Source organism: Nuphar pumila, chromosome 2 (assembly GCF_984573655.1).
Source record: "Nuphar pumila chromosome 2, dmNupPumi1.hap1.1, whole genome shotgun sequence".
NCBI classification, from domain to species: domain Eukaryota; kingdom Viridiplantae; phylum Streptophyta; class Magnoliopsida; order Nymphaeales; family Nymphaeaceae; genus Nuphar; species Nuphar pumila.
Genome location: NC_143250.1, coordinates 128,415,245 through 128,441,888, shown reverse-complemented (window position 1 = coordinate 128,441,888; position 26,644 = coordinate 128,415,245). Strand labels below are relative to the sequence as shown.

General features: G+C 39.6%; 1 protein-coding gene across 5 annotated transcripts in view; it reads right to left on the bottom strand.

The window, feature by feature from the left end:
* The window catches only part of EMB2654 (Tetratricopeptide repeat (TPR)-like superfamily protein), a 120,869-nt gene that overhangs the window by 35,805 nt on the left and 58,420 nt on the right, over window positions 1–26,644 (bottom strand). For all 5 annotated transcript variants that reach the window (XM_089996790.1, XM_089996789.1, XM_089996792.1 and 2 more), the window contains exon 9: window positions 25,545–25,665. In XM_089996790.1, coding sequence (XP_089852916.1) covers window positions 25,545–25,665 — 121 coding nt within the window. The remainder of the gene's footprint in view (window positions 1–25,544; window positions 25,666–26,644) is intronic.

The window sequence follows — 26,644 nt, the reverse complement described above, 5'->3', positions numbered from 1 at the left end:
TGTACAATACAGTACAATACAGTACAGTAGTACAATACAGTACAGAAATATATTCATTTACATATACATATTTAACAAGCCCCACCTGATATTAGTATCCCTAAGGGTAAAGCTCTTCGTCTAGAAAAAGCTCTTTATGGTCTTAAACAGACTCCAAAAGCCTGGTATGACTGATTTAGTCATGTTATGCTTGATATTGGTTTTCAACCTTGTTTAACTGACACTGCTTTGTTTGTTAAGAAATCTGATGCAGGCATCATTATTCTTCTTCTCTATGTGGACGATATGATCATCACCGGAGGCGACAAACAGGGAGTTGCAAATATCAAATCTCTTCTTAAAACTCACTTTGAAATGACTGACTTAGGTTTATTAAGATATTTTTTAGGCATTGAAGTTGCTTATTCCCCTCGAGGGTATTTGATATCTCAATCTAAATTTGCTCTTGATATCGTTTCCAGGTCTAGAATTACAGATGATAAGAAAATAGACACTCCAGAAGTTGTCAATGTTAAAATGAAAATTGATGATGGAGAACTTCTTGATGATCCTACTCCTTATAGACAGCTTGTTGGAGCTCTTTCTTATCTTTTCATTACTAGGCCAGATATAACTCATGTGGTTCATACAGTCAGTCAGTTTCAGCATGCTCCCACCTTCGTGCACATGGGAGCGATTTTGTGTATTATTAGATACTTAAAATCCTCTCTTTCACGAGGACTCTTCTTGTCTGCTTCATCTTCATTAAATTTAATTGCATATACTGATGCTGACTAGGGAGGTGATCCCAATAATAGACACTCAACTACTGGTTTTTGTGTGTTCCTAGGTGAAACCTTAATTTCGTGGAGGTGCAAGAAGCAGCAAAAAGTCTCTCTTTCCTCCACCGAAGCTGAATACAGAGCCATGGCAACCACCACTATGGAGGTTGTTTGGCTCAGACGATTGCTAGCGGATATGGGAGCTAAAGCAACGCAAGCTTCAAAGATGTGTTGTGACAACAAAAGTGCGATCTACATTGCAAGCAACCGGACATTCCATGAGCGCACTAAACACATTGAGATGGACTGTCACTATGTCAGAGAAGAATACTTACATGGAACCATTGATCTGCCATATGTTACATCAGAATATCAATTAGCAGACTTCTTCACCAAGCCTCTCGCTGCTCCCAGATTCACTTTCTCTTAGACAAACTTTCGCTCATTGTACCGTAAGTTTGAGGGGGAGTGTTAAAATGTAAACTGTAATATATATATTATTTAATATTATTATATTTTCTTTTATTATTTTCTTTTTCTATTTTTCTTTATTTTCTTTTTTAGCATCTAGTTCAATAGAAACTAGATATTTGATCCAGTCAAGTTCCTGTTGGAACTTGACTGTGCAAATAGTTGTTGGACTGTAGTCCAACAGCTATAATAAATGTTGTTGGACTATAGTCCAACAGCTATAATAATAAATGTTGTTGGACTGTAGTCCAACAGCTATATTAAGAGACGTTGGAATCCAATGTCTCTTTTGGAGAGCTCAAAATGAGCTCTCCTCTCTCTTCCACTTTTTTGTATATATAGGGGTGAACCTCTTCAATGTAAATTACTATGCTTCTTAAGCATTTTGTTCATGAATAAAGTATTATTTATTTTTCAAATGTTCTTCCTTTTATACCCTTTCAACGGTCATGCTTATAGTGTCTCCAATAGACACTTGTTTGTGAGTTATTTGTGCATTTGTTGAAGACCACCGTTTCATTACAAAGCCTTGCCTCAGTAACAAACTCGGAAATAGGATGTAATGTGCATTGTCTTTTACCTTTCCTGATAGCTATAGATCTATCATCATCAACATTAGACATCTCAATATTTTTAGGAGAACTTACTTCTGAAGAAGGCGGTGATGTAGGTTTTGATTCAGGTGGTGATCTGCGAGTGTACACCAGAGGAGGATCACGATACCGAGCAGTTGTGGGAGACTATGAATGAGTAATAGTCTGTGAAAACGACTCCAAGGGAAAAGGAGGAATGGGAAGAGGCATGGCATCCCCTTGTTCAACATGTAGTCTCTTGTTCAACATGTAGTCTGGATGCAGTGGTAGAAAAATAAGGAGCATATTCAAAGAAAGATACATCTGCGCTAATATACTCTTGACGGAAGATGGCATCATAACACCGGTATCCTTTTTTATTTTTTGGATATCCAATGAAGACACACTTGATGGCTTGGGCAGATAATTTATCACGGTTAGGTTCAAGTTTATGAACAAAGGAGACGCATCCAAATACTTTGGGAGAAATCGGGAAAAGTGGAGCATTTGGATAGAGAATTTGAAAATGAATTTATTCTTCCAATGATAAAGAAGGCATACGATTAATGATATAACAAGCAGTGAGAATGGCATCCCCCCAATATGAGGGTGGCATATTTGATTGCAACATAAGTGTGTGAGCTACATCTAGAAGATGTCTATGTTTTCTCTCAGTGACTCCATTTTGCTGAGATGTATGGGCACAAGTGGTTTGAGGACGGATGCCACGATTTCAATAAAATTGTAACAATTCATTAGACTTGAACTCGAGAGCATTATCAGTGCGGATAATCTTGACAAAAGAATGAAACTGAGTCTTTATTTCAATGACAAAAGGCATAAGAATGGAGGCAACCTCCGACCTTTCTTTTATTAAGAAAACTCATGACAATCTAGAAAAATCATCAACAATAACTAAGTAATAACGACACTAAGATCTACTAGGAACTCTACTAGGTCCCCATACATCGACATGCAAAATCTCAAACATTTCTTGACTCAATGGACTCTGACTAGAAGGGAAGGAACTTTTGTGATGTTTGCCCAATTGACAGGCGTCACACTGGAATGAATCAGACGGAGAAATCTAAGGAATAAGTCTACAGAGCTTTGGCAAAGGAACATGACCAAGACGGAGATACCACTGATAGGTACTGGAAGATGGCTCAGACACAGAATTCATGGATCCAACTGGCTGATGTAGATAATAGACATCACCCTCCTTATAGCCTCCACCAATCCTCTTCTCCATCAACAAGTCCTAAAAAATACCACACATGATCAAATATCACCCTACAGTTATGCTCCTTAGCAATATGACTAACAGACAGTAAATTCTGAGGAAATGAAGGAGCACGAAGGACATTAGTCAATTAAAGTGTGGGGGATATGGAAATGTTTCCTTGGCCTACAACAGGAGAAGACCTTCCATCAGCAAGTATAACATTACGAGGTTCAGCAATAGGATTTAACTTTGAAAATTTATGGGGAGTCCCACACAGGTGTCTAGAGGCACCTGAATCAATAATCCATCTACTACCTTGATAACTCAGGCTATCACCTGTAGAACATGCAACATCAACAACAGGCATAGGAGCACTCGAACTAGGGAGCCGATAAGATAATAATTCATCGTATTCTGCATGGCTGAGGATAACTGAATCACTGGAGGAGGTAGTGGGAGTCTTTGCCTCGAGTTTAACAACTTGAGCCTTGGACACATTCGGTTTAGGTGATGGGATAGGAGGTCGACCAGTCTTATCCCAGCACCTATCTTCAAGATGTCCAAGTTTACCGCAATATGTACATTGAAGCCTTCCTCTTCCTCCTATACTACGACAACGACCTCTTCCTCAAAAATTCAAGAAAGTACCTCTTTCACGACCTGAGGTGGTTGCTAGGGCTGATGCCTGTGATTCAGATTGGGTTTGAGGAAGAGTGATGGCAAGCCTACTCAAACGATTATAGGCTTCTGCAAGAGTAGGAACATCAGAAATAGATAGCATTTGAACTTTGGCAACTGAAAATTCAGATGATAACCCTTTAAGGAACCGAGCAACCATAGTCTGCTCCTGATGGGTCTTCTGTTTGGTGCAGCATAAGGGGTCTGTGTGCATTTAGCCTCTCAAAAGCAGATTTAATAGAGGCATAGTATTGGGCCAAAGTCTGTTCTCCTTGCTGCAACTGGTAAATCTTCTGCTCAACTTGTAGAATACGACTCACATTGGTTTCATGAGAATATGTATCATGGAGATTGTCCCACATTTATTTAGCTAAGGTATAATAAATTAGTCCATCAGCTATACGAGGTTGTACATTGTTCATTATCCATGACATCACAATGTCATTGTCTTCGTCCCAGGTGACATATTTTTCGGTTCTTTCAGTAGGCGCCAATTCCAATAGGACGTGCTTTTTTCGATGACCAAAAACCGACATCATGAAGGTGCGAGACCACCTTGCATAATTAGTATCTAGCTTAACTGAAGATCCATATGAAAATGGATTCGCAAAGGCCTTATGTTCACCAATGACCTCTGTTTTTTGGTCGTTATCTTGAGCACGTGACTCTGCCATAAAAAATTTATTTGCTCACCAAGGACAACAACTAAACACAACCAAAAAAAAAAATTTAACCCAACTATTTCTGCGCAACAAGAGTCTCCTGCATAATTTGCTTCCAAATCTGAATAGCGATAAGATCATCGCCACAACCACAAAAATTTTTAAGCAAAGACTATCGACTTCAAGACTGGAACTTTTCTTTTTGCAAAGACTACCAACTTCAAGACTGAAACACCTACCATTTAATCTCCACGGGAATGATCTGATCACAGACATTCAACAGCGATCTATTTTTTTTTTCTCGGTCAGATCACTATTTTCAGGTCTGATCGCTGACTGCAATATAGTTTAACAACCTTCATTAAAAAAAATGTAAACCAAGACGACACCAATCAAATCTAAATTATGATCTATTTATTTTCAGATCCAATCGACGGCTTCAGATCTGCTTGCTTCTCCTTATGTGTCACGATGATCAGACACGATCTGATTTTTTTTAAGATCCACGAGCAGATCACAATCCACGACATCCAATCCTTCTTCACGCTTCATGATCAACAACAGCCTCTTCAACACGATCAGCAGCAGTGTCATCCTAGAAGGGAGACCTGCTCTGATACCATGTTGTGACTATCAACCTTTGATCTATTTTAGAGAGATGAGAGAGAGAGAGAGAAAGAGAGAGAGAGAGAGAGCACGCCATTCATTAACCCTAATCACCTATTTAAATAGGAATTAATAAAATGAAAATTTACAAGTAGGCATAGGTAATTTTGCTAAATTACGTATAACCACCTAAATTTATGAATATTGCTTTTAACAAAGACAATATGCCCAAAGTACATGACTTTGTGGTAAACCAAACTCACACTTGGACCTTTTAGCAAATAAAGGGTTCTCTTTTAAAATCCTCAATGCTTCATTTACATGTAGTAGATGTTATTCCCAACTTCTACTGTAGATGAGTATATCATCGAAAAATACCAAAATATATCTTCTTAAGAATGGTCTAAAAATATCATTCATGGCTCTTTGAAATGTTGTCGGGGCATTTGGAAGACCAAAAAGCATAACAAGAAACTCATATTGCCATCATGAGTTCGGAAAGCGGTTTTATATATGTCATTCTCAGCCATCCTTATTTGGTGATACCCCGCTCTCAAGTCTAACTTGGAGAAGTACTTAGCCCCATGTAATTCATCAAGTAACTTTTCAATAACTGGTATGGGATGTTTATCCTTGATCGTGATATTATTGAGTGCTCGATAATCAATGCAAAACCTCTAAGTGATATCTTTCTTTTTTACTAACAACACCGGAGAAGAGAATAGGCTGAAACTTGGCCTAATAATTTCACTTTCTAACATTTCTTTAACAATCTCTTCCATGGCCTCTTTTTGGGTGACTATATAGCGGTATTGGCGTACACTTATGGGCTTTGAATTGTCGTTTAACACAATGTGATGATCTTGTGTCCTTTGTGGTGGCAATTCCTTTGGTTCTTGAAACACTATATGGAATTCCTCCAACACTTTAGCCAAATCATTTGGAAGACCATTCTTCTTCACCTCCACTCGTCGAATTCATTGGATTTTACAAGAAATTTGGTGGATTCTCTTTATCCCTCTCTTTATTTCACGCAAGGAATTGCATGTGTTCATCTTTTGATTTTTGTTTTCTTGTTTTTGCGTTGATTTGATCATTCTGCAATTTCAGAATTTTAGCAATTCAATTAGTTTTTCTAGCATTGCTTTTAGATCAATTTTCATTTCAAGAGATAAATTGATCAATGGAATTGCCTCTTGCATAATTCAATGGATCAATTGTCCCTTGTGAGTTAGATTAGTTTCTTTATTTTAATTGTATTTTAAATTTTGTGTTTTTGTTCTTAATTCTGCAATTAGATTATTTAGGAATTAGATCTTAGTCCATGAATCTCGAATTTTTCATTATTTGATCTAATTCAATAGATCAATGTGTGAAAATCGAAATTCTGGAAATTCGTTTTTGTGGATTTTCTGTAGCTTTTTATTTTGACCATAAATGGAGTTTTTGGAATCCAAATCACGATCCGTAAAATAGATTTGATTCTTGCTTGAGTCCTCTTGCTCTCTAGAAAAAATCAACAAGATCGGACTCCGTTTCATGGTCCGTTATGAGCTTTTTCCGGCAGTATATTCTAGCAACTTTGTTCTGCAATTTTTATTTCCTGCATTTTTTCTGCTTTTTGTTTTTCATATATCTGGAGCTTCCGAAATCCAAATCCAAATCTGTAAAATAGATTGGATTCCTGAACGAATCTAATTTCTGTTGTGAAATTTTCGTTCATTTTCAATCTGTTTTACTATTCTGAATCTGTTAAATACCGGAAGCTGTCAGAAAATTTGACAGCAATTTCTAAAGTTTCGAAGTTGTTCATTTGTTAATAAATTAAGTTTTACGTTGAATTTTACAATTCTGTAAATTGAATTCTCTTAATTTACATGTTGAGAACATATCTGAAAATTTTAAGAATGATCTGAATCCAATTGATACCTGATTTGGACAAATTACAGAAACTTGTTCTGGTAGTAAATTTTGTAATAACCAGTGGCAGAATTGTAATTTCACGTATTAATTCAAATTAGTATACAATTTCGTATTTTTGTGTTTTTGTTGATTGTTTTTGCAGAGAGGCGCCATTTTACTGAATTGACAATGTTGAAGTGAAGTGTATTTGGATTTCAAGAGGCAAAGGGCAAAAAAGCTTCATTTTTAATTTTTTTGTATTTTTCTTTTTCTAGTTAATTAGGGCATTTTTTGCCACATTAAGGATTTGTAATTAATTTTAATTCAAGTCTTGGGTTTGTAATAATTCCTAATTACATTTTATTTTTACATTTTTAGCTAATTTAAATTTTTCCTTTTAAGGCAATAAACAATTGGCATTTGTGGAATACGAAGTTTTATCAACCTGTTCCTTGAATTCGATCAAAGCATAAGCCTGTGCACATTTGCGGTGGCAATATAAATGACATAAAGCCAGACTCGATGTGTGAAACCACACATCGAGCTAAATAAACTGTGTAAGCTATGCACAATATACAAAATCGTGCATCGGCTAAATAAATTGCATATGCAGTGCACGATGTATGAAACCGTACATCGGCTAAGTAAATTGCGTAAGCAGTAGCCTATGCATGTAACAACACGACAGCAAAGTAAATGACATAAAGCCATACTCAATGTGCGAAACCACACATCGAGCTAAATAAACAACATAAGTGATGCACGATGTACGAAATTGTACATCGGCTAAGTAAATTGCATAAGCGATGCACGATGTACGAAACTATACATCGGCCAAATAAATTGCGTAAGCAGTGCACGATGTACGAAACCGTACATCGGCTAAATAAATTGCGTAAGCAGTAGCCTGTGCACGTAACAGCGCGGTGGCAAAGTAAATGACATAAATTTTAAATGGACAAGAATACGCAAAACTTCGTCCTTGAGTTAAAGCCATATATATATATATATATATATATAAGTTAGAAGTATTATGTCATTTGTCCTCGTATGCAACTTTCTCCTACCTCAGAGATGGTCAGACTCGCTGACGATTCTGAGCGTAGGTTTTCAAGGGCTCGTGCCTTGGTAAGTGTCATGTCTGTTGCGCTGATGTGGTGCGCTATAAGATATTTATCGTGCTACGAAAGAAATGATGCAACCATTTTAATTTAATGAAGAAAGCCATGTTTGTGTTGAAGGGGTCGAACTCGAACCTAGTTTGAGCTGACCGGACCGAGCCGAGGCCCAACTTGAGACCATGGGTGTGCCCTGGCTCTAGCAGGCTCGACTGAGTCAAGCCTAACCCAGCCTACCCGAGTTGGCAACCAAAAAGGGTAGGTGGGCTCAACACAGTCGAGCTCGACCCAGCCAACTAGTAACCCAACAGGGCTCGGCCAGTGGGCTCGATCGAATCGAGCCCGAACAAGCCCACAAAGTGACTAGGCTGAAGGCGGGGACCGAGTTGGGCTCGATATTGACCGAGCTCAACTCGATCGGGCCTACCCAGCACAGCTGGGCCACTGGCGTAGGCAGTGGCCAGCCCACGACTAGGAAGGCCATAACTGAGCCAGGCTCGGTTCTGGAGGAAGAGGGGAAACAAAGGGGAGGGAGTGTGCTCGGTGGTCAGGCCGAGCCTGACCTGGCCACTTCCGGCTTGCCGAAAAAAGCGCAGAGAGAGGGAGTAGGAGGGCTCGACTAGGTCTGTCCTCCTCCCTATCCGGGTTTGGGGTGTCCTGAGCAACCCGAGCTCATGGCCACCTAAGTTGAGGCAACCCGAGCTCAGACAGGTACAACAACAACTTTGTCGCTACTGCCACTACCGCAGTTTGTCGAGCGACAAGTAGAGAGAGGGGGGGGGGTGCCCTCCTCCCTGAGATTTGTTAAATTATGTACCTTATCACCTAATGTAATATATATATTTTATATATATAAGGTAATACATATACATATATTAATATATATGTATATGTATCTACTTATTATATATATAAAATATATATATTTCTTCTTATTTAGTCGTAGGGGTAGTTTCGTCTTTTCCTTCATTTTACGCTTGAATGTGTTTATAATTTCTTTTTAGTTTTTCTTTTTCTTTATTTTTCTTTTTATTTTTTTGTACTTAAAGGAACCTGGGGGGGCACTCAAATAGACGTTGGGCCCCTCCAACAGTCACATTTGTGACCGTTGGAGGGGCTCCAACGTCTATGAGTGGAGCCCCTCCAAGGCTCCTTTTTGAATGGTTATAAATAGGGGCTCTCCCCTTGTATTCTCTCATGGCTTTGTGTCAAAGCCCAAGTTCTCAATAAATCGATTCCATTGTTTTTATGCCTTTGTGTATTTGTGAGGTATTTGTGGGTTGTGCTTTTTGTGCACAAGTGTTCTAAAGTGTTCTTATTGTGCTTTCGTGGTGGGTTTAATGTCAAGAATATTAAGGTCTTGATATTAGTATCTTATTGAAGATATTTTCACATGGTATCAGAGCCTCGTTGGAAGAAAGAGGATCGTGCATCTCGTCTCTTGTGAAGCACCTCGAAAATCGTGCCCTCAAGCTAGTGAAGTTTTTTAGTGAAGCATTTACTTCGGGCAATATTTTAGAAGCAACTTTTGTCAAGAAAAGGTTGAAAATACGTTAAGGTACGCATTATTTTCCATCTTCTCTTCTCTCTAATGGGTGAAAAAGACTCCCATTTCTCCCTTGGGTTTAAACTTAGCGGTTCGAACTACCATGTTTGGGCCGGCAATATGGAAGCCCATATCAAAGGGAAAGGCCTTTGGGGTTACGTTCAAGGCTCCATATCGGAACCCGAACCCAAGCTTTCTACTATAGAGAAAGGGGAAATTAAGATTCTTGAAGGAGAAGATAGACAAAAGGCCTTAGAAGAATATTCCAAAAGGCATGATGAGTGGGAAATGAAGAACTTCAAAATATTGTCTTGGATTTTTTCGTCCGTAGAAACCAAGATCAATGCCAACATCATTAAATTTAAAAGGGCCTCCGAAGCTTGGTTATACCTTGAAAAAATGTATACTTCAAGGGACTTGTCTCACAAATACTATCTCCAAAAGAAAGCCTTGACTCTTCAACAAAATGATTTATCTATTCGGGAATATTTTGCCGAATTGTCATCTATTTGGGATGAGCTTGCCATGCTCGAACCAAAATGGAGCGGAGAAGCTATTGAATTAGGGCACAAACAACTAGAGGAAGATCGATTTTTCAACTTCCTAAATGGTCTTAGACCCGAATTTGAGCAAATTCGGTCCTCTCTTCTATCGGCTTTCACCTCCCCATCTATTGAAGATGTCATCACCAAGCTAAGTGGTGAGGAAACACGTATGGGGATTTGTAAAAATAACCCAAGCATTCTTGCTACACCTTCTCAAAATGACTATGAAGTGGTTAATGCCGTATCAAGACCCGGAAATAATTTGAAGACCTACAAACCGCCCCATTTCAAAAATCAAGGGCAAAATGATCGATATGGCAAGAGAGATTATAGCAAATTAACTTGCCATTTTTGTAAAGAACCGAGACATATCAAACCCAATTGTCCCAAATGGAAGAAATTTCTTGCCGCGGCTTTAGCATCCCAATCGGAGGAACGGCCTTCAACTTCAAATGAACCTCTTTCGCTTCATCAAATTGTGGATGCTCTTCAACCTCTTCTCAAAGGAGGCATTTCTGGAGCCGCTATGTCATCCTCTTCCTCTCTTGGTAAGACATCTTGGCTACTTGATTCTGGTGCTTCGTTTCATATGACTCCAAGCCATTGCTTTCCTTCTGATTATTCTAAAAATGGTCTTCCATCCTTTGTCTCAACGGCGGATGGAACCCCTCTTGAAATTAAAGGAATGGGCAATTTTGAAAAACAAGACTTCTTTATCCCAAAAATTCATCTTATACCAAAACTAAACTTAAATTTACTTTCCGTTTCTCAACTCTCGGACTGTGGTTGCGATATAAAATTCTCTTCTAATAAATGTTGGATACAGGATCGCCAGTCCGGGAAATTGATTGGGGAAGGCTCTAGGAGAGGAGACCTCTACTATGTTGATTTTCTTAAAATTCCCAAGAATCAATTTTGTAATGTTGCTCAAAACAAAGATATTCATGTATGGCATAAGAGATTGGGTCATCCCAACATTGTTAAAATCTCTTATTTGCCTTTTATTAAGCATCTTTGTAATGAAAATTTTGTTTGTAATGAATGTATTCTTGGAAAAATGAGAAGTCTCCCTTTTCCTCAAAGATCCATGTTTACAACAAAACCTTTTGAAATTGTTCACTCCGATGTATGGGGTCCGGCTCCGGTAATATCCAAAGGAGGTTTCTCTTACTATGTTATCTTTGTGGACGATTTCACTAGGTTTAGTTGGATATTTTTTCTTAAACATAAACATGAAGTTTTTTCAACTTTTAAAACATTTCATATGATGGTTTTAAATCAATTCAATGGAAATTTAAAAATTTTTAGAACCGATTCGGGTGGTGAATACCTTTCCAATGAATTCAAAAGCTATCTTGAAAACTATGGAATTCTTCATCAGAAGTCTTGTCCTAAAACCCCCCAACAAAATGGGTTGGTTGAACGAAAACATAGGCATATTATTGAAACCACACGAACTTTGCTCATTTCCCAAAATATTCCGAAAAAACTTTAGGCGGAGGCCGCTCTTACTTCTGTCTATCTCATAAATAGACTTCCATCTAAAATCTTGAACAAAATTTCCCCATTTGAAAAATTATATGAAAAAGAACCTGATTATAGCAGGTTAAGGGTTTTTGGATGTAAATGTTTTGTCCTTACTGATAAAAATGACAAACTCTCTCCTAAGGCCATTCCTTGTGCCTTTCTTGGTTACTCTGAAACTCATAAAGGTTTTCGCTGTTATGATGTTAAGAGTGATAAACTATATGTTTCCAGAAATGTGAGCTTTTTGGAAAATGTTAGTGGTTTCGAAAAACCTGAAACCAATGACGAGAATATGAACTATTCTTTTCTGTTTGATTTATTAACTGAAGATGATGATACTAGTGATGATGAAACAAATCAAAATGACTTGAATAATAATGAAACTCATTCTGATCAACATATCAATGAAGAACATAGAGATCCTATAACCTATTCTCATAGAGATAGGAATACTTTTAGAAGTGCTCTCGAAAGGTATGATAGTGAGTCTACCCCTTCAAGTGAAGGAAATCTTCGTAGGACCGAAAGATCAAGAAGACCCCCTTCTAGGTTCATCTCATATGAGTCCTTTTCACCAAAATATAGAGCCTGTCTAAGCGCCATTCACTCATACATAGAACCAAGGGATTTCGAGGAAGCACGAACATGTCCAGAATGGATAGTCTCTATGAATAATAAACTTGAAGCCCTTAAGAAAGCAAAGACCTGGGAGTTTCAAGACCTTCCTAAAGACAAGAAAGCAATAGGGTGTAGATAGGTATTTAAAGTCAAAACTAAGAGTGATGGGTCTCTTGAGAGGTATAAGGCTCGCTTAGTTGCAAAGGGATATGGTCAAAAATATGGGATTGATTATGAGGAGACTTTTGCCCCCGTTGCTCGTATGGTCATTGTCCGATGTCTTATAACTGTTGCTTCAATTAATAAATGGAACATCTATCAGATGGATGTTAAGAATGCGTTTTTAAACGGGGATCTAAACGAAAAAGTATATATGGATGCTCCTCCTGGAATGGAGTATCCTAAGGGAAAAGTGCTTCGTCTTCGGAAAGCACTTTATGGTTTGAAACAACCTCCCAAGGCTTGGTATGATAGGTTTAACTCTGTAATGTTAGAAAATGATTTCTCATCCTGCTTTACTGATACTGCGTTGTTTGTTAGAAAATCTAATGCAGGAATTGTTATTCTACTACTTTATGTGGACGACATGCTTATAACTGGGAGCGATTCTAAAGGGATTAAAAGCATAAAATCCATTTTAAAGGATAAGTTTGAAATGTCTGACTTAGGCTTCCTAACTTACTTTCTGGATATTGAGGTAGCTTACTCTCATAGATGATATTTTTTGTCTCAAACTAAGCTTGCATCTGAGATTGTTGACAGGTCAGGCATTACAGATGATAAAATTTGTGAAACTCCTGCTATAGTAGGAGCTAAAATGAAGATTGATGATGGTGTTCCTCTCTCTGATCCTACTCCCTACAGGCAACTAGTAGGATCGTTGATGTATCTAAGTATCACCAGACCAGATATCTCGCATGCGGTGCATACGGCAAGTCAGTTTCAGCATGCACCAACTTCTGTTCACATGGGCGCTATCTTACGTGTCGTAAGATACCTAAAGCACACTATTAATAAGGGAGTTTTTCTGTCTTCTTCTTCTGAGTTGAGATTAATTGCTTATACTGACTCTGATTGGGGAGGTGACCCAAATAACCGTCACTCCACCACTGGTTTTTGTGTATTCTTAGGAGACTCATTAATCTCATGGAGATGTAAGAAGCAGCAAAAGGTGTCTCTATCCTCAACTGAAGCAGAATATTGTGCCATGGCGACTACTACCATGGAAATCGTTTGGATTCATCAGTTATTGGAAGACATGGGGATCACTATTGAAGGGCCTACCAAGCTTTGCTGTGACAACAAAAGTGCGATTTATATTGCTAAAAATCACACCTTTCATGAGCGGACCAAACACATAGAGATGGATTGTCACTACGTTCGGGAGGCGTACCTTAAAGGAATCCTTGACCTTCCATATGTCACGTCCGAATATCAATTGGCGGATTTCTTCACCAAAGCCTTGTGTGCTCCGCGTTTCAACTTTCTTCTTAGCAAACTCTCGGTCATCCTGCCCTAAGTTTGAGGGGGGGTGTTAAATTATGTACCTTATCACCTAATGTAATATATATATAGATTTTATATATATAAGGTAATACATATACATATATTAATATATATGTATATGTATCTACTTATTATATATATAAAATATATATATTTCTTCTTATTTAGTCGTAGGGGTAGTTTCGTCTTTTCCTTCATTTTACGCACATTCACTTTTTGAATGTGTTTGTAATTTCTTTTTAGTTTTTCTTTTTCTTTATTTTTCTTTTTATTTTTTTGTACTTAAAGGAACCTTGGGGGGGGGCACTCAAATAGACGTTGGGCCCCTCCAACGGTCACATTTGTGACCGTTGGAGGGGCTCCAACGTCTATGAGTGGAGCCCCTCCAAGGCTCCTTTTTGAATGGTTATAAATAGGGGCTCTCCCCTTGTATTCTCTCATGGCTTTGTGTCAAAGCCCAAGTTCTCAATAAATCGATTCCATTGTTTTTATGCCTTTGTGCATTTGTGAGGTATTTGTGGGTTGTGCTTTTTGTTCACAAGTGTTCTAAAGTGTTCTTATTGTGCTTTCGTGGTGGGTTTAATGTCAAGAATATTAAGGTCTTGATATTAGTATCTTATTGAAGATACTTTCACAAGATTAACAGAGAGACGAGAGAGAGGGCAGGAGGAGCGGCACCCTCCTGCCTGGGATCAACAGGGAAACGAGAGAGAGGGCAGGAGCAGGGTAGGAGATGAAGGGCGGTGGTCTTTCGTCCCCAAGAGGGAAGAGGAAGGATGCAGAGCGACAAGAGGAGGTGGTTGTGCCTCCTGTCTGGCAAAAACAGAAGAAGAAAGGAGGGGGAGGAGTGTGTGGCAGCTTTATGGAATCCAAGTCACAAGTGTAAAAGTTTAAAAATTCTCCAAATCCAAGAGGAAGAGGAGAGTGATGAATCCGAAGAGGAGGAAGCACTAGAAGAAGCTAGTAAAGACTACCATGCATTATACGGGATTACGGGTCCAAATTCGATGAAGTTTGAAGGCAAGCTTAATGGCTATAAAGTGAAAGTGTTAGTGGATACCGAGGAAACACAGAGTTTTATTGAAGAAAAGATAGCTTTAAAAACGGGTTGCCAAATTAAGGAACACCCAATGTTCCAAGTCCTTATTGGCGATGGAGGAAGTTTACAATGCTTCAAAGTTTGCCAAGATGCTCTACTTATGTTCAACAAATCCAAATTTATGGTGGATCTTTACTTACTTCCTATCCAAGGAATAGATGTGGTATTGAGAATAACATGGCTCAAACAATTGGGAAAAGTGACATGGGATTTTGACAACATGGAGTTGCGTATAAAAAAGGAAATGAATGTGGCATTCTCAAAGCAAACCATTCAAAAGAGGTTGAAGACAAGGAAGTGCTTAAAATGTTGAAAGCATCCAAGAGTGTTGTGATGGGTTTGGTAAAAAAAATAGAAGTGAAAGAAAACCAGACAAACACGAGTTGCATATGTCCAGATCTCTTACGAAGTGACTTCCAAGCAGATCTCCCTTGCTCGAAAAAGAAAAAGAAAAGAAGAAGGGAAAAAGGAGCAAGAGAGAGCTATTTGGAATTGAATAGAAGGGGTAAAGAGGAAGAAGAGAGAGTGGCATGAAAGGGGCTGAAGACTCCTTTCTCGTCAACCTATAGTGACTATTTATAGTAAAAAATAGGTTTAAAAGAATTACTAAGTTGCTTTCTAATTTCCAAAACACACCTCCTAAGTAAAAAATTTGCAAAAAAGGGTTAGCGCCAATTCAAAGAGGTTTTCTTGAATTTTTGAATGTGGATTTTGGTTGGAGTGTGTGTTGAACATGTTTGAATTGGATCCATGATCCAATTAACATGTTCTAGACTGGATCAAGATCCGAATTGCCTTGGGGTTCGCTCTAAACCGTAAAACGACTGTAACTTCCTCGTTTTAACTCTGAATCGCACGAAATTCGAACCATGGCTTTTTTGCTCCTGAAACATCATAAGCATGAAATGTAAACCAACAAAAGATGCTTAGATGCAAGATTTTATGTATTACGAATAAATACATTATCATGCATTATCAACGCCCAAGGTCCATTGACTTGTCATTTCAAACACCATTTTTCGGCTATTTTAAACTTTAAAAAAGGAACGATTACAAGGCTTTAAAAATCTTCCTAAAAAGTTACAAGTCAAGGATTTTGGGGGCGTTACACCCTGCGCCTCGTCCTCCTCTCATATCTCTTCTTCTGACATAAGCACCTGATGATTATCTGCAGGACCTGATGAACTTTCGATTATACATGTCAAGCTCATTTCAAATTGAGGAAGCTTTGGCCGCAAGGCTTTGAATGTAAGGAGAGTATTAAAACAAGATAAAGTAGTATAAAAGACACTACATGTAACAACCTTAAAAAAAAAGGTTTGGATCGGGTCGGATCCAAATTTGGACCCGACCCGGATCCAAAGGGGGGACAGGCGGTCGGGCACCCCGACCGCCTCTCCCGTGCCTTTTAAGGTCGAGGCAAAGGGGGGGAGGGAGGTTCTTGAAACCTCCCCTTTCTTCTACGCTCTCCCGACTCTCTCTCCCTCACTGTCTCTCGTCTCCCTCACTAAGCTCTCTCTCTTGCTTGTTTGTTGCCGCCACCGGCGACCACCCTTCTCCGACGAGCCAGCTCGGATCCCTCCGCCGCCATCGCTGTCGCTGTGGCCGACCCCTCGCCTCCTACTTTTCCCCCCTCCTCTCTGTTCCCTCTATCACGGCAGGGGAGGGGCCGAGCCCTCCTCCCTGCCTCCTGTTACGGCAGAGGAGGGGCTCGCCCCCCTTCTCTTTGTTCCCTCTGTTCGGCAGGGGAGGGGCACGACCCCTCCCTGCTTCTGTTACGTCAGGGGAGGGGTCGAGCCCCTCCTCCCTGCTCCCTGTTACGGCAGGGAAGGGGCACGACCCCTCCCTGCTTTCTGTTACGACAGGGGAGGGGTCGAGCCCCTCCTCCTTGCTCCCTGCATCTCATGACGGCAGGGGAGGGTCGAGCCCTCCCTACTACCTTTGACGGCAGGGGAGGGTTGAGCCCTCCCTGCTGCCTCTTTTGGTCAGGGGAGGGGTCGAGCCCCCTCCCTGCACCATCATCTTCTCCTTCTCTCCTCCTTTTCAGTCGGCAGGCTGGCAGGGGCGATGTCCCCTGTCGCCTGTGTCTGACTGGTTGGCAGGGGGTGATGCCCCCCCCCCTGCCGCCTGTTGTTGATCGACTGGCAGGGGTTTCCAGCCCCTGCCCCTCACTCTCTCTTTGTTACCGTTGGCCGGTAGGGGCTGTGGCCCCTACCTAACGTCTTTTGCCAGGACGACAGGGGCATCGACCCTGTAGCCTGAAACTTTTGGATCGACAGGGGCTAAAGCCCCTGCCTGTCGTTTCTGGTAGGTCGGTAGGGGCTGGAGCCCTGCCTGTCCTTTGTCAACAGGGGCGACGTCCCCTGTCGCTTGCATCTGTTCTTCGGCAATAAGGGTTATTGGACCCTGCCTCACATTTCTTCAAGGTTGGCGGGGACCGTTGCCCCCTGCACCTTGTTTGTTTTTTGGTAGGGGGTTTCGCCCCTCTACCTTGATCTTGTTGCCTCTGTTGCTCTTCTGCATTCTACAGAGAGTTGAGCTCCCTGCCTACCCTCGTATCGGGGTCTGGTATTGCTGCAGGTCTTACCAGACCCACTTCTCATTTGTATTTTGGCATGCTAACCTTTTTAGCACCACAGGTTGAACGGTGGATCCTGCTTGCTCTTCATGGCTTGAGCTCGTGCTTACCTACGCAGCTGGCATACGAGGACCGTCACCTCTCAAGGTAGGGAAAGATTGCACAGAAGACTTGGACAATTGAATTGAGTTCAATTAACTAAAAATGGACCATTAAATAAATATATATATAGAAATATATATATATGTATACGAGTACGCATTTAACTCAAGGATGCGGTTTCGCGATCCTTGTCCTTTACTTTGCCTTTGCGCATCGTGCAAAGGTTTTGCGTTGCACTCCTGCTTACAGTCTTTACTTTGTCGTTGCGCATCGTGCAAAGGTTTTGCATTGCACTCCTGCTTACAGTCTTTACTTTGTTGTTGCGCATCGTGCAAAGGTTTTGCGTTGCACTCCTGCTTACAGTCTTTACTTTGTCGTTGCGCATCGCGCAAAGGTTTTGCGTTGCACTCCTGCTTACAGTCTTTACTTTGCTGTCGCGCTTTGCGCCAGGCTCTTGCTTTTGCATATGTGTTGCTACTGCCTTGCTATTGCAGATGACGCTCAGGTTTTTGCTCATTGCATACGCGTTTGAGGCATCCTCGTGGAGGATGCAAGAGACATCTATCACTCCCTCTTGCGACAAGAGTTCAGTCAGGAGCTGGTGATACACCTCCGTTTAAGGATAGGGATACATCGCAAGGATCCTGGCTCTTCGTGTGCGCAATCATGTAGAGTCGACTTGAGATTTTAGGGAGTTGCGCAAATGCATCAAAGACTGCCCCAAATCGAAGCATTTAGAAGGATGTGATTGGTTGGTTCTGCTCGCCTTTTTGGCATATCTCGGGTGATCCTGAATTGGGGGTTCGAGCGAACTTCTTAGCGGGTGTTCTGTTGAGAAACCCGTATCCCGTCTATCTAGGCCGGTATCGAGTCATGCGAGACATGTAAATACCCCAATAGCGGATGTGATTCGAGATAATCACATGCATAATGTTGGCACAAGGTACTGTTGTTTCAAAAGATAAAGTAAAGTTGATAAACTTTACATCTTTGTGAAACACTCATGTTTGAGGCTTCTATTGAGAAGTTATACCCCCTTCATCTGAGAGTACTTGTAGTCATGCACGACACGTCTAGTACTGCGATGATCGGATGAGCCGATCGTGCGACCTCGAACAGTGCTAAATGCACAATGTTGTAATCACATGAATGGCCTCACATTCGCCTTCACAGGCAAGATGCTCGAGTGGTTTAAAGACCACAACATAGGATGGGTCGTTAGTTAAGCAACCCCTAACGCACCCATTCATTTTTTGTTGTTCTGTCAAGAGAGAGGACAGAGCGGTACAAAACACCAATGGACAGGTTGTTAATAACCACCCTACGAGCAATGATCCGACCTCCCCAGTCATTGGAGTTAAGGGGGAAGGGGCTACACAAGTTAGCTCAACACTTCTGCAGAAGTTGGATGCATTTGTGGCACTGCTTTTCAGCCTCTGGGGAATCCTCTCTCGGCTAAAGTCGTCCCCTTTGGAGTGGACTCAACTAGCTATTCGGGTTATTGAAAATAAATAGAATAACAGACGCCCGAACTAGTCTCAGTTGTTTCAACATTTTGCCTGCGCGTACCCGCAGGCCAGTAATATCGAAACATAAAGTCTGTTCACACTGGTCGATTGCTTGCTTGCTCGGTAGTTTAGTATGCTACTCGTTGAGCTGTGCACGCCTGTCAAGGCGTTACTCTAGTTGGTTAAACTGCTTACGCAGTTCTTTGCGGAGTAATAAGGAGCTTCTCATACTAGTTAAATGCTTATAATAATAGCATTATGTCAGTTGTTACATAATAGCATGTGACTTGCTTTATCCCTTGGTCGAACTGTTTGGTGCTTATTGTAGCGTAACACTTGTTGGCTTGTATCTCTTATGATTGATGTGATTGCATACAGCTCGTAATCTACGAACTGGTGGCAACTAGGATTGATGTGGCCGCTTGTCTTATAAGCTGCTTACATATTGTGATATAACTGTTGCCGTATGATTGTTTATTAATGACTTGTGATGCAATGGTTTATGCCTTACGATTAATTTAATTACTTGTTGATGGACTGAGTCATTTGATAGTAATTGTATGTTTTACGAGCATTATTATGAGTGCTCGTCTTATTCAGTTGTTTTGTTTGGCTGACGGGTAGAGTTAGTTACTCTTCGCCCATAGAATCAACTGAATTGCCATATATGCGTGTTCTCATGTGTCGTTTACGCATGCTTTGAGGTCCTATTTGAGGATTGTAATGTTCCTCGTGGCAATAACATGATGCGTAGGATTATATGCTTTTGTGTGGAGTGATACGATGTATATTGCTGATATTCATGCTTGTGCCCATATTGTGGCTACTTACCCAAGAGCGGTCGATTGTTTGGAGCAGTCGACTGTATTGATGCATGTATCACCGAGTAGGGTGTCTGTCGAGAACCTGATCTCCAAAGGATTATCTGCGAGGGCGTGTATGATCAAGACCAGGTACCCGGCTAGAGTGGCAGATCTCTGTGAGAATGTACACTGTCCACGAACGGGTAGCTGCAAAGACGGTGAACTCCTGTATGGAAGTGTATGGTCCAAGATCAGGTATACCCTCTAGGGCGGTAATTCCTTGTCAGGTCGTATATCACCCGGACCGAGCGATCCGACGTGGATCTTGTGTTTTTGCTTACCATAAAAAGTTATGGTGAGCTGTGATGATCTTTGGAGATTGTTTGTGATAGCAAACTATGAATTCATAGTTTCGGCTATTTGTTTTAGCATGATTACATGCATGACTCAGGTGTGAGAATCAGATCGTTAGCGATTTGAGATAGTGATCATGTTTTGGACCTCCTACGGAAGGGTGGGCTTTTCTGAGAAAGTATGATGCCTTAGTGAGTCATAACCGGTGACTATTCGCTGCGTAAGGCTTTGAGAGATGGGAATAGATTAAGGTTGTTCAGGACAAAGCGTTTGTTAGAAGTCGTGAAAGCGACAAACGATGTCCTGATACTGATTCAATGCAGAGACCTCGTTCTAGAAACGAGAACAAGCTAGTTGCGTGGTGGTTCACAGCCTACGATCAATTGAATTGTATGTTGCGTTTGTCAGTTGCACTGCTTACTTGCTTTGAACTGCTTACTGTTTGCACTAACGCATTTGCACTGCTTACTCGCTTGCACTGCTGACTCGCTTGCACTACTTATTCGCTTGTACTACTTACGCATTTGCATTATTCACCTGCTTGCATTGCTTACCTGTTTAACTGCATATCTGCTTTAAACTGCGTAACCTACTGAATTAAATGTACTTAATTCAGTTTCCTGTAGTCTCTCTTGTGCACCTACTAGTTTTTCGCGAAACTAACTCATTCTATGGGTACAGGTGATGATTAGGTACACTACGGGCGATTACGCGATTGCAAGATGGCTTCAAGACTTCTTCTTCCTGCTCTTAGCTCGCGTCCTGAACGTTTTGGGTTTGTAACGGATTTTTCTTGGGATATCCGATTCTTGTGAGTTTTGGGTTCTTTTAGCTAACGTGCCCAAACTTGTCAGCTTGCCTTCTGATTTAACAAAAGAAAAATCTTCCGCTGATTTCATAAACAAACTCTGAAGGAAAGAGATATTTCTAGTTTCTTGCCTGTTTTTCTGAAAAGGTTCGCAAGTTTGAAATTTGGGGTGTTACACTACATTTAGGTCCTAATTCATTTAAGGCTTATTGCACCTTGTCCTTATCGGGGACCTCATATCCGATCATGGCAAGTTGATCTGTAATTTCTTTCATCTTATTAAGGTACTCCATAATTGACATAGAGCCCTTCTTAAGATTTAGAAATTCTTTCTTTAAAAACATCACCCTTGCCTCTGAAACTTGTGAATATGTCTGCACAAGCTTACCCCATAGTTTCATGGTTGTGAAGTCATCAAGGATGCTAACGAAAACTTCTTGTAATAATGTAGACGCGATATGAGCAACTAGTGCTTGAGAACGTTTCATCCAAGTAACAAAATATAGATTTCGAATATGCATTGTGGCAACCACAACTCCTTTTTCATCCTTTTCTTCCCACAAAATGAACTCCAGTGGGATCTTGACTGATCCATCCAGGTATCCAGAGAGATCTTGGCTACGAATAAAAGGAGCTATTTGATGTTTCCACGTCAAAAAAATTGATGTAGTCAATTTTCAGAAACTAGTTGATTAAGAAAGCTAGCTGAAAGAATAGATGAAGATGAAGAATCCATGTCTGGAATTTTCAAGGAAAGTAGAAATTGTCCATGTCTGGAATTTTCAAGGAAAGTAGAAATTGTTGTTGACACCCACAAGTCTGACTACATTTTTTTCAGATCAGAGATGACTGCAAATAATAAATGTTATCAGCAGCAAACAGGTAAGACGATAATAAAACGGATACGAAAAGAATTGTAACGAAAAATGATGAAACTTTGGGATAATGAGAAAGATTTGATTCAGATCTGAATAAAAGATTCGATTCAGATCTGAATAAAAGATTCGATTCAGATCTGAATAATTAGATTCAGATAAAGAAAATATTGATTTTTTAAAGAAACAGAATAAACCCAAATAGATATTGGGTTTCCTTTTTTTTAAAATTGACGTCCTTTGAAGAAGATCTGAATGACATCAATATAGAAGAGATCAAGAAAAACTTGATTTTGAATTTACGATGATCATTAAAAAAATATGAATAGGGTTTCTTTAAAGAAAATAGAAAAATAAAATATAGAAAGAAAGATGAAGAATAGAAGAAAGAAGATATTAGAAAAAGAGAAGAGATACCAGATAAAAGAGGACAAGAAACGAAGGAAGAGCCAAGTAATTTTTGGACTTACCGTGGTGGAAAATCGAGACCCAATCGTTGCATTGATACCATGTAAGAACGGAGCATATCACCAAGAGCAAAGGAGGGGGATAGGAAAGATGAGAGAAAGGAAAATTAGGGGCTGCAGCAAAACTGATTCCATGCAGCCCATTGTGGATCGTGGATGGCTATATATCAATAATATTGAATTGTTACAAAAATACCCTCATTTAATATACATGTGAATACAAATAAGAGAGGGGCAATAAAGGAAAGATAAAACTAATTAAACACATGACTATTACAAGCATTATAAAGACCTCATCATGGGTCTAGATCCAGATTCTTATCCAAATCCGAAACCTCACGTTTCAATAAAGGGGATTAGGTGCAGCCAAGAGATGGTTGGTTTGGACAAAAACCAAATCAATAAGACATGAAAATGTTGTTGAAATCCCCTTCTTGAATCAAGTGGAGGCAGAGCCAGAGAGAAGAGAAGAGGCGAATTCTAATTCTATTCCTTTGTCAACTGAATTCGAACACCCAAATTTAGAGTCTTTGTCTAAGTTGTCATCTTCTTTCCTTAATCCTCTTCAGGTATGTAGAAGCTTTAGAACTTTGATTTCTCATCCTCAATTTGTACCCTATGAGTCTCTCTCCTCAACATCGAGCATTTTTTTCATTAATTCCTTCTTATGTTGAGCCTGAGTCTTATGTAAAGAGCAGGAAAAGAAGAGTGGCAGAGAGATATGGTTGAAGAAATGAGCATACTTAAAAAGATATAGGCATGGGAATTGATAAAACCTTCACAAAGGAAGAATATTGTTGGGAGCAAGTGGGTTTATAGGATAAAGACTAAGACAGGTGGGTCAATTGAAAGATATAAGGCAAGATTAGTAGCAAAGGTTTATAATCAATAGTTTGGAATTGATTTTGTTGAAACCTTAGCCCCAGTAGCTCATATGACAACTATTCCAACATTTTTCATTGTGGTTGCAGTACAAATGTAGATTCTGTGGCAGTTGGATGTCAAGAATGCTTTCTTGAATGGAGTCCCAGAAGATGAGGTGTATATAGAACTGCCACAAGAATGTTAAGATCCAGAGGGTAGGGTATGCAGACTGCATAAAGCTCTATATGGACTCAAACAGGCACCACATGCCTAGTTTGAGAAGTTTAGTTCAGCAACAAAATCTTTTGGATTTGAGCAAAGTTCCCTTGTTTGTATCTTCCTCTGTAAGCGGGAAATGCATATTACTTCTCTATGTAGATGATATGATTCTCACAGGAGATGACTTGGAGAGAGTTGAGGAGACCAAAAAGTAGTTGGTTAGCATGTTTGACATGAAAGACCTGAGGTGTTTGAGATATTTTCTTCGTTGGAGATAGCATACTCACTAAAGGGATTGTACTTGTCCCAACATAAGTATGCAACAAATTTGGTGGTAAAGGCAAGGCTAGCAGATGATTCAGGAAGAGTCAATTCTCCTATGCAAGCAAATTTAAAGATGAGTCATAGATGGTGTAGAGTTAGAGAATCATGTAGTATACATATAGCTAGTAGAGAATCTTATATACTTGACCACATCCAGGCTAGATATTACCTATAAAGTTCATGCAGTAAGTCGATTTATGAGTGCCCCAAGGACAATTCATTTAGCCGCAATACTCAAGATTATCAGATATGTGAGAGACACTATGCACTATGGTATGTTCTTTTCACTATCATCTTCCACAGTGCTGAGAGCCTTTGTGATACTGATTTTAGAGACTACTTGGGATCATCTCTCTACTACTGGTTTCCGTATTTTTCTTGGAATCTCCTTGATCTCATGGAACAACAAGAAATAGCAGAGAGTTGCCTTATCCACAGCGAAAATTGAATATAGAGCTATGGCTCAAGTCAATACTAATAGGTTATTTGGATACAATGGTTATTGGGTGAGTTGGGAGTCTCCATTATGGATAAGACTCATTTGTATTGTGATAAAATGAGTGTTATTCATATTGCAAAGAATTTAGGGTTTCATGAGCAACCCAAACACATTGAAATATTGTCACTATACAAGGAAGGCTTATGAAGATAGAGTTATTGCTTTAGAGCATGTGGGCTCAAGGAATCAGATTGCAGATGTATTTACTAAGAGACTTGCTCCTCATTTCAACTCATTCCTTTCCAAACTCAAGATGATTTTAGTTGCATCATCCCAAGTTTAAAGGGGAGTGATAAGAATTGTGTAAAACAGTGTATTACTAGTCATGTGCTACCCCTTTTATGTTAAGCATTCTTTTGTACATTATACAATTATCAGGGGTAGTTTTGTCACGTACAGTTTTATTTTTATTTTGTCTTGTAGTTTTCTTAGTGAGAGTCGACCCATATAAGGGACTCTCCTCTTTAATGCAATATGAAGTCGTTCTTCACCTCTTCTTTGTGCCTCATTTGAAACCCTAATGCATGATTCGGTCTTGAATACAAAATCTTTGATTTGATGATCAAAGTTAAACCAGAATCAAATCTGATGCCCAATAAACAAAAACAAAACCCGGGAACAATGCAGCCAATCTATCAGTGTGACAATATAACCAAAGAAATCAATGAATGACAAGACGAAGAACAAGATTGAATATGAGAAGTATTTAGGAGAAACCCAAAGCAAAACACCCAAGATATTAGAAACAATTTAGAGAAAACTAGATAGGATGATGTTTTCAAGAAAGAGAAGTATGGGACAACTGGGAATCTTTAATATCAGAAAATAGAAGGAAATAAGATGAAAAGAACAGCAGAATAAGAAGAAAACGATCAGGAAAAAAGAAAGAAAAGAGAGAAATATTAGACGGAAGAAGAAAGAGGGAAATACCTTAAGGGAGAAGACAGCAATCGATGATCTTAATGGTCATTCAGATCAATGGCAACCAATCCCAAAATCTCACCTGCTCTGATACCATGTGAGATTTGATGGACCAGAACTATTCAACAAGGAGAGAGAGAGAGAGAGACGATAGACAGTTAGGGATAAATGAAGACATGATTCCCAATGTGGGTCATGCTCTATGCCTTTCCATTATATATTGCAGCTTAAGTAATTTACATGACGAAGTTACCCCTGATGATACAAACACACAGAATTTCATAACAGGGTAAATAATGTAAAAAGGAAAATACACATAAAACAAACACAGATTGGGTATTCTGGTACAGATCCAGATTATGTCACATCTCAATAAATATGAATACCAATTCTTTGCTGAAGGATTGTCGCATATTCCACACTCTTATTTTTATAAGCATAAGGAAGAACCACTTGGTACATCTCAAGTGATGGTTGTAGGCTGGCATCTTCTACCCAATGCAGTACCTGTTGCAAATACCATAGGAATTAATGATTGAGGAGCATTTAATGTTTATGTAATAGCTTGAAATATAAGGGGGGAAAGTAAGTTCAAGACAAGAAAAGACAACTGTTCGAATTCCACCTGTCTTAGAATATATTGCTTAATCACATGTACACTTGACTGATTCAGACATTCCTATGTGTGATTTTACACCAGGCACTGCATGCTTTGGCTGTTGCCAACCACCCAAATGCTTCAATAATGACATAAATATGCTTATTTAATCTAAGAGATTATTTATTTCAGTTCTGCCAGTTGAAGATGCTGCTGGTAAAGGTCACCATCAAATGAATAGAATAGATAATTTCCACATATAACCAAAGTATGATAAATCTCGGTAGGATATTAATGAAAATGAAGGAAAAGGATACAGGTTCTTGCAATAAAATCAAGTGGAAACCAAAATCATAATGTGCATAAGCACAGGAACAAGTCCTACAAGGGACAATACAAATGCCAAAGGCAATACAAAAGCACTTAGATACATACAATGGCTACAAAGAGCCTAAATGTGCACAAGTACAAGCCCACAAAGGGACAAAATACATATCAATCAATGGCAAATACATGAAATCACAAGAAGCACCAAAGAACATACACATAAGAACACAAAAATCATAAAAAATAATAACCTTTATTGAGATAGAATGCTTAGGAAAGCATTACATCTGATGGGAAAAGAGGTTCCTATTTATATACAAACAAGAGGGCCAAGAAGACCCATATAGTTGTTGGGAAAGGCCCCAACAACTAGAAATATAGCTGTTGGAGATTTCCAACAGCTATATTCACTAAAAGATAAAACTGAATATAACCGTTGGATATTCCCAGCAACTATATTGACTAAAAGATAAAACTACCCTTTACAAAAGTGTAAAGGACAGAATTAAAAAAAGACGTCAATTCTGCGGCTTCTGTCCCTAAATGGCAGAGCCTATTACA